Source organism: Aegilops tauschii, chromosome 3 (genome assembly GCF_002575655.3).
Source record: "Aegilops tauschii subsp. strangulata cultivar AL8/78 chromosome 3, Aet v6.0, whole genome shotgun sequence".
NCBI classification, from domain to species: domain Eukaryota; kingdom Viridiplantae; phylum Streptophyta; class Magnoliopsida; order Poales; family Poaceae; genus Aegilops; species Aegilops tauschii.
Genome location: NC_053037.3, coordinates 595,743,556 through 595,759,006, shown reverse-complemented (window position 1 = coordinate 595,759,006; position 15,451 = coordinate 595,743,556). Strand labels below are relative to the sequence as shown.

The following is a 15,451-nucleotide window of genomic DNA, read 5'->3' as shown; positions in this document are numbered from 1 at the left end:
ACAATGGACTTGTGAAGATGTGCCGAAGAGTGGCTCACCCATAGTGGACTACGGGGGAGTAATCATCTAGTCTTCATCGAGCCAACGCAATCAAGAAAGGTGGTCCAACTTGAGGGTGTCAAGATCGTCATCATCTAACTCAAGTGGACCATGTGCAAGGCAAAGGTTTTCCCTTGATAGGTTTTCTATTTTACCGGTCTCATGGTGGTAGTTGGGAGACCGGGTTATAGGATCGATAGCCGTACTATCAAGGGGGGCTCTCAAGTGAGTAGCTTGATCGTATCGTTCGTCGAGAGCTCAAACCATTGCATCCTTGCATCATGTTTCTTGGTTCTTGTTTGGTTCTCTTTGCGAGTCTTAGATCTTATGGTCATCTTGATGACAAGCTTGAGTTCATCGAAAACGGAGTTTGCATGCGTCTTCTATGATGTTTTCGATGTTGGAGGTTTTACCGGTCTTATCCGAGGAAGGGTTCTCACCATTTTATTTTGGGCCTTTTCTCATTTGCTTCTTATTGGTATTTCTATCAAGATTGTGTTAGCCCTTGTCGCTAGCTTTCCAACAAACTTGGTTTCGTCGAATTCGGAGTCCGTTTGCAAAAGTTGTGTCAGTTTTGGTGTCCTTTAAAGGGGATGCTGCGGATGTAATTTTTTAGTACCACTCTTGGGAGCGGTACTGGCTCCAAGCGGTAGTACCGCTCCAGAGCTGTACTACAGCAGCTCCTGAGCGGTAGTACCGTTCCGGACCAAAATCTCGTGTTTTGCTCAGCGGAAGTAGGCACGGAAGTATTTTTTTTGTACCGCTCGCAAGCAGTGGTACCGCTACCACTTGCGGTAGTACCGCTATCCCTAGCGGTAGTACCGTGAGGTCGAGCGGTAGTACCATGGGGACGAGCGGTAGTACCGCTCCGGCGGTTCTACTGGCCTTTTGCCTCCTCGCTGTTGTTTTTCAAAGGGGTACTACCGCCCTAGTGGTAGTACCGCTCCTTGGAGCGGTAGTACCGCTCTGTGCGGGCTGTGAGCATAACGGTTGGATTTTTCCCCGCCTATAAAAGGGGGTCTTCTTCCCCATTGAACCTTATCCTTTGAGCTCGTGTTCTTCCCCCATTGTTGACCTTCTTCGAGATTGCTAACTCTCAATCCCTCCATGGATTCTTGCTAGTTTTTGAGGAAAAAGAGAGAGGAGATCTAGATCCACATTTCCACCAATCACTTTCTCCTCTATGTGAGGGGAACCCCTTGGATCTAGATCTTGGAGTTCTTGGTGTTCTCCTTCTTGTTCTTCCTCTCATTTTCCTCCCTAGCATTAGTTGCTTCGGTGGGATTTGAGAGAGAAGGACTTGGGCACTCCGTGTGCCCTTGCCATTGCATTTGGTGCATCGGTTTGAGTTCTCCACGGTGATACGTGGAAGTTACAATTTGAGAAGCTTATTACTCTTGGGTGCTTGGTACCCTTGAGCTTGTTCCTCTTGGGTGCTTGGGCGCCCTAGACGGTTGGTGGTGTTCGGAGCTCAATCATTGTGGTGTAAAGCTCCGGGCAAGCGTCGGGGTCTCCAATTAGGTTGTGGAGATCGCCCCGAGCAATTTGACGGGTTCCGGTGACCGCCCCCAAGGGTTGCCAAAGTGTACGGGCTCGGTGACCGCCCCCAAGGGTTGCCATTTGTACGGGTTCGGTGACCGCCCTCAAGGGTCCCTTAGTGGAATCACGACATCTTGCATTGTGCGAGGGCGTGAGGAGATTACGGTGGCCCTAGTGGCTTCTTGGGGAGCATTGTGCCTCCACACCGCTCCAAACGGAGATTAGCATCCGCAAGGGTGTGAACTTCGGGATACATCGTCGTCTCCGCGTGCCTCGGTTATCTCTTACCCGAGCCCTTTACTTATGCACTTTACTTTGTGATAGCCATATTGTTTCTTGTCATATATCTTGCTATCACCTAAGTAGTTTTTCTTGCTTAGCATAAGTTGTTGGTGCACATAGGTGAGCCTAGTTGTTGTAGGTTTTGTGCTTGACAAATTAACCGCTAGGTTTATTCCGCATTTGTTCAAGCCTCAACCGTAATTATTTTAAAGCGCCTATTCACCCCCCTTTAGGCGACATCCACGATCTTTCACCCGAGGCAATAAAAGAATAAGGGGCCCTTCTTGAGACATAAAAGCTCAGTTTTTCTTTTCAAAAGTAATGTAATATGGATATCCAGTATATAGTGTAGATTGGTGATCTTTCGACTCTAAGACTGGCAGTACCACTATTTATCGATCAAGAGAAATGCATCGGGATAGTAATGAAATAATATAGCTCCACAAAATATCGATTTCCTAATTGTCAATAGAGACATCAATTTTTTGGCACAACAAATGACCTTGTAAAAACTGGTTGCTAGTTAATCATTTGTGTTACCATGAGATATAAAATTAATGCATCAACTTACATATGTTCTGGATCCTCCCCCAATCTGCCATGTTCTGGTACCCAAAAATTCATCACCCAAATAATAATTCACCTCTTCCAAACTATCCTACATAAGGCATAGCAAAGCAAACTGTGTATTTCATGTTAATACTATGATGACAAATGGAGATTCCCTACAAGAATTCTAGTTTTGAAAAAGTTAACAGTAATTGTCCCTTTTGGGATTATACTACTAGTAATTTCTTGAAGACAAGTCAGTAAACAAGCTGCACAAAAAATGGTTAATACAGGGATCAAAAGCACCTGGATATTGATTGATGTGGATGTAGATGGCTTGATCCATACGCCGCAGTAGTTAGCACGAACAAAGAAGACGACACCATGAAGTGGATGAAATTTCTCCCTTCTCCTAGACTACTGCCTGAGCCCTCTCACATTTGGATCCAATGAAGAGCGGAAGAAAATCCATGGAGATTAGCGGATCTGCGATGTTTGAATCATGCGCAGAGCTATTTATCAACGAATCTTTGAATTGAAGAACGAGATTATAGGAAAGAAGAACATGTACTTTCCTAGTCTCTCCAAAGTCTAGGAAACGGCCAGAGCGTTGAGAAACGAAGGAGAGCTGATTGGGGAATGATTTGCGCCGTAGATATCCATTAATGACTGGCCACGACTTTGGAATCGGAGCGGGGACGCCGAGTCTGGGATTTGGCAAAGTAGAGGAGTCGCGGGTCTGGGGTCCAGTGCAAACAGATTGATTATCGATCAAGTCCTTCGTGAGGTTTGCCTAATGGGATTTTCCTTGCACGGTTCCTTGGAAAAAAATCGTGTATTTTCTTTGGGCTCCATGAAGGTATACTATCTGGGCCGGGGCTCCTGCCTCCTCGGGGCCCAGGGCGGGCCCCCGTTTTCCTGGCCTATGGGTCGGGCCTGGGTGGAAAGGCAATACGTAGTGAGGTTAATGTAGGAGACATCAACATGGATATCATCCCAGAGCATCAAGATGCCACCCTGGTACCAGTTGTTGGTCTCTGCGCGAAGCTATGCAGCCTATGCCCACCTAGGAAAGCTGCCGTGAACTGATCAACATTGTCGAGCTTTGTCTCTTGGAGGCATACGACGTGATACGACGAGGAGGCGATCGTGGCATTGAAAGTGGAGCGTCGATCCGGGCAGTTGAGACCGCTCACGTTCCAGCTCAGGAATTTGAGTGGTGGTTCTAACATTTTAAAACCAGGAGCACCTTGGAGCCTGGCCACATGACAAAGGTGGCCGAAGCAGCAGCAACAAGGGCATGAACATTATCATTATCCACATATTTAATCTTTTGCATGCCACATAATTCAACGAAGGTATTAAAATGGGATGCATCACCTTCATTAGGAGTTCCAGAAAATTATTCTTTCATAACAGGGATTTAGCAAGGCAGCTTTAATATTATAAGACTCCACACTAGTGGCGGGAGGAGCAATAGGAGTACTAATGAAATCATTGTTATTAGTACTCGAACTATCACAAAGTTTAGTATTTTCAGGAGTAACCATAATAGTGATTCAAGCAAAGGTAGTAACACAAATATGTTTAGTATTTTAGAATATTTTTTTGCAAACAAGAAGAAGGCAAATAAAAGGAAAAAGGCAAAGAAAGTAAAAAAAAAGGAAATGATAAGTTTGTGCAGAGGCACCTGATTTTTCTGGTGAAGCCTTCCCATCAACGACGCAAAAATTCTTCTGCTACTTTTGATAAATGTTTGGATTCATTGAAGAGGAAGGGTGATGTAGTATAGTAGCAAATAGTATTTCCCTCAATTAAGAACCAAGGTTTATTGAATCAGAAGAAGATGGTACATAGACAACTTTAGCAGTACCTGCAAGGGGTGCATCACTTTCGTTGTTCTTGCCAGTTGCATGTATAAAATCTGGTAGTGGTAGTCTGGTAGATATAGGAATAACATTAAAAATAAAAGTAAAGTAAAACAACGAGGAAATTGTAAGATTGCCTGAATATAATGAAGAACGGGACCTAGGGGACATATGTTCACTCGAGGCATCTATCTCACAAATAGCATTGGTGGGTAAACAAATTACTGTTGGGCAGTTGACAGAATAACGCATAGTTATGATGATTACCCAAACTATAATCAATATATAGGCGTTACGTCTGTGACAAGTAGTCTGTTAATCCAACTGCATCTTCTATTATTACTTCACCCCAAGACCGCTATCTAGCATGCATCTCAAAGTATTAAGTTCATCATAAACAGAGTAACACATTAAGCAAGATGACATAATGTAGACAGAATAAGCAAAGTAATATGTTCGAACGTCGTTGTTTTATCCGTGGTAGCAACAATACAATACATGCCTTGCAACTCTCACATAGTAAGGTCACCGCAAGATTGAACCTACTACCAAGCGCCTCTTCCCCTGAAGATAAATCAATCTACTTGGTCAAAGAAGACATATAGATCAGAGAGAAATACAAGGCTATAAAATTAAACAATCAAAAGAGATCTCAAAAGTCTCAAATAATATCAATGAATAATCTGATCATCACTCCACAATTCATCGGATCCCAATAAACGCACCACAAAAGTTACATCGGATTGATCTCAGAGGAGATCATTGTATTGAAGATCAAAAGGGAGAGAGCGAAAGCCATTGAGCTACTGCTATGGACCCGTAGGTCCTGTGGAAGCTACTCACACATCATCATGGAGGCAACAAGGTTGATCAAGATTGCCTCCCCAATGGTTTTCCCCTCTGGCAGAGTATCAGAAAAGACCTCCAAATGAGATCGCTTCGGAACAGAGGCTTGCGGCGGCGAAATAATTGTTTCGGGACCTCCCCCGAGGGTTTCTGAATATATAGGAATTTATAGGCCAAGAATTAAGGAAAACGGAGTCACAAGGGACCCACAAGCCAGGGTGGTGTGCCCTACCACCCGGGGCACGCCCCTTGCCTTGCTGCCTCTCCTGAAGCTTCTAGGGTCTCCTTTTGTCCAGAAAAAATCATCAAAAAGTTTCGTTGTGTTTGACTTTTGTAGGTATGAATTTCCTAGAAAATAAAAAACATGCAGAAAACAAAAACTGTCACTGGGCACTGACTTAATAGTTAGTCCATAAAAATAATATAAAATTACATATAAAACATACCAAAGTGATGATATAATAGCATGAAACAATAAAAAAAATTATAAATACGTTGGAGACGTATCACAGAGCCGTAGTGGAACCTGTGGGCTAGTGCTGGACATGGACAACGACGTTGCCCATCACGCCGAATTTGGTGCCGGGACCGGCCGTGTGGGTTGGGGTCGATACGTGGTCACCACCCCAGGTAGCCGCCTGCCCGTGCAATGCAATTGTCTCAGCCACCGCAGGCAGCATTCACCCACCTGTGGCAGCCACTGCCCTTCATCAAACCTCAGCGCGGACGAGAAAGACAGCGGCAACGACATACAGTGAATCCCAAAAAAAAAAACGACATGCAGTGAAGACGGCCAGTACGACGGCAATGACCAATCTAGGTTTCCTTTTTAGTTTAAGTTCAAGTATGCATGTTGGATAGTTCGGCCGGGATGTTTGGACTTATATATTACTCCTTCGGGTCATTTTTAGTTCGCATATAAGATTTGTCTGAAGTCAAACCTCGTAAATTTTGATCAAATTTATAAAGAAAAGTACCAACATTGAGAATGTGAAATCAATAACATTAGATGCGTCATGACTTTAGTTTTCATATTGTATAAATTTAGCATTGTAGTTGTTCATATTTTTTCATATAAATATAGTCAAACTTTATGAAGTTTGAGTTCAGACAATTCTTATACGCAGAGTAAAAAGGACCGGAGCGAGTATTTGTCTTTCTAGAGATTTCAATAAGACTACATACGGAGCAAAATGAGTGAATCTACACTCTAAAATATGTCTATATACATCCGTATGTAGTTGTTCATTTGAAATCTCTAAAAAGACAAATATTTAGGAACGGGGGAGTATCATTTTTTTATTTTTTTTATTTAGATAAGTTTAAAATCTTGGACGTTATTGTCAAATTTGTCTGAATGTTGGACGCATTGAGGGACGAATGACATCCGTGTCCGTTTTGCCGACGCAAACGCAGAAAGCGCACGTTCCGTCGGAGTTGGCCTAACGATTGAGACGGCATGGCCTAATATTTTCGATAGGAAGAAAAAAAAATCAAGTCAAAGCTGGCTGAGCAGTGGATCAGTCAGCAATCTCGGCCACTCACTCTTCTCAGTTTCTCACGGTGCCGCAGCTACACCCGCCGTCCGCCCACGCTTCCACGGTCGCCGCTCCCAACCGCCGCCGCCGCCACCACCACCACCAGGACCTCTACGCCCGTCGCAGAAACGAGCGGCTCCCGCCCTCCGCTCCGGCGGGGTCTCTCGCGATCGCCGCTGCGGATTTGTTGATCTCGCCGGCGGCGGCGCTGGCCTGGCTTCCGTCCAGTCCGATAGGTACGGAGCTTGCTCTTCTTATCAGCTTCTGCAGTGAAATTTTTGTTGCTGTTTCAGAAGTATCCGTGTGTTCCTTCACATAGATCTTGCTGGATAAGACGACGCCATCGTATTTAACCAGTCATAGTTGACATGATAGATCATACTGAAATTAAGATGACTATATAACAATCTTAATTAATCTTGGCGATGGGTTGGAGGCAATGAACGATGCATGTAGATTAGTGTGTCCCGAAATTTGGAGCCCTGCCAGTTCCTGTTTCTTTTGCACAAATTAAACTGGTGCTTTCAAAAGACATACAGTGACTCCATAAATCATGCGACTGGACTCGTAGTTCCAGTTCCAGTAGACTTAGTTAGTGTAGCAACTCAAATGTATTTAAACCTGTTAGTTCCACTTCTTTTATTCTAGCAATGAATGATTTGACTGAAGCTGGTACAATTGGAGAAACAGCATGCTCATCATTTATTCATGTGTCTATGTTACCACAGTACCAGGAGTTCATTTCTAGTACTTCTTTGGTATATTTGTGTCATTTGGAGAGCGGTTGAATTCTGATAGAAATTGACTCTGGCATGTGAGCGGTTTTCTCTTTTTACTAAATTATAGAGTTATGATTGTAATTATGGTTCTTATTCAGTATGACACCTAGTACTTCTCTTAGTGACGCATGCATATATTGCCAGGTGCTTGCTTTGTCGTGCTGAAGCTTGGGGTCATTTTCTGCAAAATTGGGCATTTTGGTAGCTACACTCATAGAGCATCCGCAGATGGTGAGCGCCTTGGCAGGAGTGATGACCTCTGTCATCGCCAAGCTCACCGCCCTGCTCGGGGAGGAGTACGCAAAGTTGAAAGGTGTGCACAGGGAGGTGGAGTTCATGAAAGATGAGCTGAGCAGCATGAACGCGCTCCTTCAGAGGCTGGCAGAGGTGGACCGTGATCTTGATGTGCAGACCAAGGAATGGAGGGACCAAGTCCGGGAGATGTCTTATGACATTGAGGATTGCATAGACGACTTTATGAAAAGCCTTGCCCAAACTGACAGTGCTAAGGCAGCAGGGCTTGTGCAAAGTGTGGTCCAGCAGCTCAAGGCGCTGAGGGCGCGCCATCAAATATCCAGCCAAATCCAGGGGCTCAAGGCACGTGTTGAAGATGCAAGCAAGCGACGTATGAGGTATAAGCTCGATGAGCGCGCCTTCGAACCTAGCATCTCAAGGGCCATCGACCCCCGTTTGCCTTCACTCTATGCTGAGCCAGACGGGCTTGTCGGTATTGACAAGCCAAGAAGCGAGCTCATCGAGTGCCTAATGGAGGGGATGGGTGCATCGGTGCAGCAGCAAAAGGTGATATCTATTGTGGGTCCTGGGGGTCTCGGTAAAACTACACTTGCCAATGAGGTGTTTCGTAAACTGGAAGGCCAGTTCCAGTGTCGAGCTTTTGTTTCCTTGTCACAACAACCAGATGTGAGTAAGATCTTAAGAAATATACTCTCTCAAGTCTGCCAGCAAGAGCTTCCTAGCACAGATATACAGGACGAGGGAAAGCTCATTGACACAATAAGAGAAGTTTTAAAGAACAAGAGGTATATTCACGAACTTTTAATGAGGAGTTGGCTGATGGTACTGCGTCATTTTTTCTTCAGTATTGATGTTTATTTACTAACTTAGACATTCTACTACATTTTACTGTTGTTTAATTAAATTAAATACAGATGATTTTGTTTCATTTTAAGCATATGCAGTTCTGAATAGGCTTTGGTTCACAGTTCATGAGGTTATCTTTCTAAAGGGTTCTGAATAGTGCTTTGATAAATTCAACTTTTTGTGGTGTGGCCAAACCATTAGGGAAGGGGATAAATGGCTGTCTGTAATAATATATAAAAGAGAAATGATTCTGTCCCCATAAACAGTGAATTTCAAAAAACCTGAAGCCCTATATGATCCTCATGATTTACCAACATTTGACGACAAGGAAATATGCCATTTTATTTATTTGTTCATATATTTTCCTTATTCATGAGATTTGCAAAACATGCACTTTGCAGGTACTTAGTTGTTATTGATGATATATGGAGTACTCAAGCATGGAAGATTATCAAATGTTCTTTGTTTCTGAATGATCTGGGAAGCAGAATAATGACGACAACACGTAGTGTTGATATAGCCAAGTCATGTTGCTCTCGATGCCATGATCATGTCTATGAAATAATGCCTCTGACAACAGCCAACTCTAAGAGTTTATTTTTTAAACGAATATTTGGCACAGAAGATATATGTCCTCCTCAATTGGAAGAAGTCTCCTCGGAAATATTAAAAAAGTGTGGTGGTTCACCATTAGCAATTCTTACAATAGCAAGTTTATTGGCTAATAAAGATTGCACGAATGAAGAATGGGAGTGGGTGTATAATTCGATCGGTTCCACACTGGGAAAGGACCCCGGTGTAGAAGAGATGAGAAGGATACTTTCTCTTAGCTATGATGATCTTCCCCACCATTTGAAGACATGTTTACTTTATCTAAGTATATTTCCGGAGGATTATGAGATTGAGAGGGATCGATTAATAAGGAGGTGGATCGCTGAAGGATTCATTGATACAAATGGTGGACGAGATTTGGAGGAAATAGGAGAGTGTTATTTTAATGATCTAATCAATAGAAGTATGCTTCAGCCAGTGGAAATCCAATATGACGGTCAAGTCGTTTCATGCCGAGTGCATGATATGATTCTGGATCTCCTTACATCTAAGTCAATGGAAGAAAACTTTGCCACCTTCTTCGGTAACCAAAATGAGATATTAGTCCTTCAGCATAAGATCCGTAGGCTATCTCTCAGTTATTATGACCAAGAGCACATCATGCTTCCATCAACAGCAATCATTTCTCATTGCCGCTCGCTCAGTATTGTCGGGTATGCTGAAAAGATGCCTTCTCTTTCGAAGTTTCGTGTTCTGCGAGTACTTGATATTGAGAATGGCGAGGAGATGGAGAGCAACTGTTTTGAGCATCTGAGGAAGCTTTTCCAGTTGAAGTATTTGCGACTCCACGTTAGAAGTATTTCTGCACTCCCTGAGCAGTTAGGAGAACTACAGCATCTGAAGACTCTGGATATGGGATGGACAAAGATCACAAAAATGCCCAAAAGCATTGTTCAGCTGCAACATTTGACATGTTTGCGCGTCGGTAATTTGGAATTACCTGAAGGAATTGGGAATCTGCAAGCTCTGCAGGAGCTATCAGATATCAAAGTCAACCGGTACAGCATGGCGTCGTGTTTGCTGGAGCTGGGCAGTCTGGCTAAACTGAAAATCCTTGGGCTACGCTGGTATATTGTCAGTACACACAGTAACAAAGGTACTTTTGTGGATAACTTGGTATCCTCGCTGCGCAAATTGGGCAGATTCAGCCTTCGATCTATATGCATTCGTAGTTATCATGGCTCTTCAACGGAGTTCTTACTGGATTCCTGGTTCCCCTCCCCTCATCTCATGCAAAAGTTTCAGATGGGCACGTACTACAACTTTCCCAGAGTTCCTCCTTGGATTGCGTCACTGGACAAGCTCACATACCTAGATATCAATATCGATCCAGTAGACGAGGAAGCACTAGAGATCCTTGGAGAGTTACCTGCTTTGCTGTTTCTCTGGCTGATGTCGAAATCAGCTGCTCCCAAACAGCGGCTTATCATAAGCAGCAGCATGTTTGTATGTCTGAGGGAGTTCCATTTCACCTGCTGGAGCAATGGGGAAGGACTGATGTTTGAAGCCGGGGCCATGCCGAGGCTTGAGAAGCTGTGGGTTCCGTTTGACGCGGGCAGCGGTCTTGATTTTGGCATCCAACACCTCTCTTCCCTCAGGCATCTTGCCGTCGAGATCATTTGCATCGGCGCGACCGCTCGGGACGTTGAGGCGTTGGAGGAGGCCATCAGAGATGCAGCTCATCTCCTTCCGAATCGCCCTGCGGTGGAGTTCCGAACATGGGATGATGAAAAGATGGTGGAGGAGGAGGGGCAAGGCGTCACTGAAGAGGAGATCCACGCTAGCGGTTGAAAGTCAGCCTGCAGTATATGTAAGTGTACACAGTACACAACTCATTTGACATTTTTAACTTCTCCTTTTCCTCCCGTACGCTGCATAGTTTTTGTAATTTTCTTTGGAGCAAATTACATCATGGGACACCGAACTCGTCCTGCTGGCCGGTTCAAGTATGTCTAAACCCAGACTTGCATATGACTGATGGTCACCAAACTTCAAGTGGGTCACTCAAGGAGTCTAGGTCAGTAGCATTCTGTCCCAGGTATAACTGATGGCATGCATGTCTCGTTCAGTGGCACCACTTTGGCATGTATATACTTTCATATATACTCCCCTCCGTTCCGTTTTTATTTAGTCCGCGTATTAGCTTTGGTCAAAGTCAAGCTTTGTAAACTTTGACAAAGTTTATAAACAAAAATATTAGCATATACAGTAACAAATCAATACCATTAGATTCATTATTGAATGTACTTTCACATCATATATAAGATTTGTTATGATAAATGTTTGAAAGTAAGGCTTTCGGTTTCTTTGGTAGACGGGCTATAGGGATGGCATAACGAAAGCGCGGAACGAAGGTGAACAAGAGGGCTGGAATGTTGGGTCTAGGCAAGGATACAAATGGGATCTTGTTCGCGGGATTACTAGGTAAACTGGATTTCTGGTTGTGCCAATCTCAGTTGTCTTGTGATAAGACTCCCTCTTCTATCATTCTCATTTATTGTATTCTACTTTTATTATCCTTCAAAAAAGCAGTGCATTGGCTGGTCTTTCCAGCAGCCGGAAAGAAAAGTTGTTGCTCGATGTCCGCCGCATAAGAGAACTTGAAGATTTGCACAACTCCGTGCTAGAAATTTCAGCGGCGGGTGCGCTGCAGATGTTTCATGAGAGTATTCATCAGGATAATGACCCATCAGAGGAAAACAGCCTCCAAACTATTCCAATCGACCTTCTCCTGTTGTTGCAAGAATGTCCAGATGTTCAGGTCCCTGAAGAGCCGGCACAAGTTCCTTGAGCAAAGGTCGTAATGGAATTGTTTTTTTTTAGAAAAGGAGGGTCACCCCCGGCCTCTGCATCAGAATGATGCATGCAACCCCTTTATTAAGCAAAGTAAATGAAAGGTCCGCGGTCGTAATGGAATGGTAGATCTGCTGATACTGATTTTGAAGTCTGGTAGAAGTCACTTATTAGACTGATTCTTTCTGAAGGATGTAACTGTAAATCTGTTGATACTAAGATTTTCTTTATCATGTCACCCCTTCCTTTGTATGAAACTCCTGTAATTTCGCAGTTTGAATGGAAATAATAATATTTTCTTCCTGAGGTTTGCATATTCTTGTTGTTCCTTTGCCAAATGTTGCTCTGGTCTACTTAACTCTTGCGCATTTGCTGATGAACTGTATCTATTCTTCATTGGTTTGACTGCATTGCTGATGAAGCGCCAAGAACCATCTTGACAGGTATGATTGGTTGATTATGTAGCAACTGTATGTCTATCAAATTTAAGATACACTAAGGCCTTGTTTGGTACTAGTGTATTTTAGGGAACTAGATGATACCCCGCACGTTGTTGCGGGAATATTTTGCAACATATTTCAATGTGATTCGTGTATGAAACGTGAATATTTGAAAAAATAATATAAAAAGCTAAAACTAAAAATACATATAATTTATTATGTTTGATTACTATATAGTTGTAAAATGTTTATTACAATATATATGGCATAATAGACTGAAAATTCTCATGTATGCTTGCATGTTGAGATGGGTGTTTTTCCATGAATGTCATGATGAAGTGGCATGCTTGCATGTTGAGAGATATATGGTAGTGGGGGTGGGCCTTTTCTCATGCATATTATGCGATGATGTGGCATGCTTGCATGTTAAGAGAAATAGTTAGTGGGGGCTAGCTATTTAGATATAGAAGATTGGTGGGGATTATCCCGGTTAAACCCCTAAATCCCCACATATCCCAAAACACCGTTTGGTTCTAGTGTATTTGACATGTTTTATCCCCACAAATCCCCAAGCTTTAGTGTATTTTTCTCAATACCCAACACACTACCCCTACCTAGTGGATTGGGGGTAAATGGGGATTTGAAGGGATTGGGTGAAGGTTGGGGTTTCACCCAATCCCTGCGGGGATTATCCCCACCAATCCTCTCAAAAACCCTAGTACGTACCAAACAAGGCCTAAATGGTTTCCGGTAGTTAATTGATTGGCATTCTTATTATGCAGACCGTAATCGGGCCATGGAACTGGCAATCCACAATGTGAGGCCGAACATACCTCATCGTTGTTGGTGCAAATGGCATGCCCTCAAGAAAGCAAATGAGTGTTTAGGTCCTCTGTGTTCGAAGCAGGATGAATCCATGGCAGAGTTTCATAAGGTTGTGAACCGCATGCTGACGATTGGATGAATCTGAGACTGCTAGGGGAGGCGTTGAGTGAAAAGTATATAATTCAAAGAACATGACCCAACTTTATGATGTAAGGAATAAATGGGTTTGAGCCATATTCCAAGGGAATGTTCTGCACAAAGATGAATAGTATACAGACAAGTGAGAGTGCGGAAAGCATGTTAAACTCCTATGTACGTAGTTGATATACAAACAGGGTACAGATACTGGGATCATTTGGACCTAGGAGCCATACCGAATTCCCGACAAAAACCATCTCTATTTCTCGAAGCCAAGACACAGATTTGCCCGTGGATTACCAAAACCCACCCTCACCTCCTCTCCCACCTTCATTTTGCACCGCATCACAGGAAAGCCTGCTTTGAACTGCTTGCTTGGTCACTATACTCCAGACATCAAAGCTATCGGTCATGTCTCGAATATCCCCTTCACGTAAATCATCCCCTTCTCACTCATCTTGAGCTCCCTCCTCATCTGCTCGACCTGCACGTCGTCGCCCCGCACCAGAATCTCGGACACGCTGTTCCCGTCGTCGGACAAGACCATCTTCACCTTGATCTCCTCTTTCCTCGATGCTTTTGTCCAGTAGTACACTCCCCTGGAACATCCATCAAAAACAGACAGACGGTTACTACACCTGGTATCGTAAGTTTCATTTGGGATTTCGGCTAGCAGAGTCGCTCGTAGGGACGTACGCCAAGGGGCTTAAGGTCATGAGCCAGAACCAGTTGTTGCCGCCTTCTGGGACTGCGATCGACAGAACAAGCCCGACGCTCCCCAGGCTAATGACGGTGCAGAAGGTCAGCAGTGCTGCCTGAGCGCTGCTTGGTGTCATTGAGCCCTCGAAGCTGTTTGGAAACATAAAGTAGCTCAGTTTACGATGCAATCCGACTTAAAAAATATGTAGTATCCATAAGCTTGTGCCAGATTACATCTTACACAGTACATGAACGACATATATAGCCACTATAATAACTAGTCTTATTGTGCAGCAATTGACCAATAAGGATGGGATATTAGATGACATCTTCTTTCAAGTGAGCTGACGACTGTACCATACTTAATGTGAGCGTTTTAACTCTGAAACACCTTTTGCAAGTGAGCTGATCAACTGTACCATACTTAACTAGCCCCACCCATCAAATGTAAATCTAACGCAAAGCACCCCAAGTAACAAGATTTATTAGTATGGTTACACAATCAATTTGAGTGTTTTAACTCTGAAACAAGCGTGCCAAAACACATGCCTACTGTCCAATACTACTATAGTGGAATTCAGTTTGCCCTAGGACTTTGGTGCCATTCTGAACAAGCGTGCTTTCAGAACCATAGTGTATAATTCGACGGTTCTGTTTTAGACACTCGCAGAGCAATGGAAGGCACTGTCACGCCAAGGTGGAAAATCCAGCGTGCCACTTACGTGATGACCTCGCCGCGGTCGGAGACGGCGAAGCTGTTGCGCGTGAAGAAGGAGAGGATCTCCCCGGCCACCAGGCTCGGCGCCGTCGGCTGCCCTTCCTCCCTGACGAACGTCTTCTGCACAATCTATTCGGAGCAGATGGCAACAAGTGTTACTATCATCATCCAAGAACTGAACCAAACAATACATCCATCCATCCATCCAGGAGGAAAACATGGACCTTTTCTGATAGCATCAGCAGCCGGCACACTCGGCCTTAATCGACAGTAAAGAAAAAAGCAGAGGCCATGGATGGAAGCATGTCTGGGGGAGGAGGAGGGGCCGGAGACAGACCTTGGACTTGACGGAGCGCTTGATGAGCGACCAGAGCCCCGGCACGGAGAGCACGAAGAGCCCCAGCGAGGTGTAGTAGCTGGCCTGCGAGTACCCCGTCCCCGTCCCCGCCCCGACGGCGGCGGCGGCGTCGAGGAGCACCGCGGCGCTGTCGAGCGACGCGCGGGCCGGGACCAGCCGCACCCCTCTCCTCCGGTCGGCCACCGACCGGCGGCGCCGGGGGCAGGCGGCCGCCGCCGGCCGCGCGGCGCGGGGAGGGAAAGGGAGGAGGACGCGGCTGGTGGAGGCGCAGGCTTCCATTTCGTCGGGCGGATAAGACCGGGGGAACCGGCTTCTCTCCTCTGACGT

The 15,451-nt window shown here is 44.6% G+C and overlaps 2 protein-coding genes across 4 annotated transcripts; one reads left to right on the top strand and one right to left on the bottom strand.

The window, feature by feature from the left end:
• The first annotated feature begins 6,618 nt into the window (after positions 1-6,618).
• Positions 6,619-12,249, top strand: LOC109746982 (disease resistance protein RGA5). Of its 3 annotated transcripts, none has more exons than XM_040385862.3 (5): positions 6,619-6,897; positions 7,585-8,480; positions 8,943-10,963; positions 11,468-11,577; positions 11,686-12,249. In XM_040385862.3, exons 2-3 carry the CDS (start codon positions 7,669-7,671, stop codon positions 10,942-10,944), a joined length of 2,814 nt encoding a protein of 937 aa, XP_040241796.1. In that variant the 5' UTR covers positions 6,619-6,897; positions 7,585-7,668; the 3' UTR covers positions 10,945-10,963; positions 11,468-11,577; positions 11,686-12,249. The 3 variants fall into 3 exon arrangements, with proteins under 3 accessions (XP_040241796.1, XP_040241797.1, XP_045089835.1); XM_040385863.3 differs by having other exon boundaries at positions 6,634-6,897; positions 8,943-11,170; XM_045233900.2 differs by having other exon boundaries at positions 6,634-6,897; positions 8,943-11,191.
• Positions 12,250-13,389: 1,140 nt separating this feature from the next.
• On the bottom strand, positions 13,390-15,451 carry LOC109746983 (protein COFACTOR ASSEMBLY OF COMPLEX C SUBUNIT B CCB1, chloroplastic). The gene is made up of 4 exons (XM_020306073.4): positions 15,104-15,451; positions 14,771-14,895; positions 14,046-14,198; positions 13,390-13,948 (listed from the first exon to the last, which is right to left on the bottom strand). Exons 1-4 carry the CDS (start codon positions 15,401-15,403, stop codon positions 13,759-13,761), a joined length of 768 nt encoding a protein of 255 aa, XP_020161662.1. The 5' UTR covers positions 15,404-15,451; the 3' UTR covers positions 13,390-13,758.

Bases quoted from the DNA above. Each gene is read 5' to 3' on its own strand.
- LOC109746982 (XM_040385862.3), top strand. From the start codon at position 7,669: ATGGTGAGCGCCTTGGCAGGAGTGATGACCTCTGTCATCGCCAAGCTC. The intron at 8,481-8,942 runs GTATATTCACGA...TGCACTTTGCAG, and splicing joins GAAGTTTTAAAGAACAAGAG to GTACTTAGTTGTTATTGATG.
- LOC109746983 (XM_020306073.4), bottom strand. From the start codon at position 15,403: ATGGAAGCCTGCGCCTCCACCAGCCGCGTCCTCCTCCCTTTCCCTCCC. The intron at 14,199-14,770 runs GTAAGTGGCACG...GTTTCCAAACAG, and splicing joins GACCGCGGCGAGGTCATCAC to CTTCGAGGGCTCAATGACAC. The intron at 13,949-14,045 runs GTACGTCCCTAC...TGGATGTTCCAG, and splicing joins ATGACCTTAAGCCCCTTGGC to GGGAGTGTACTACTGGACAA.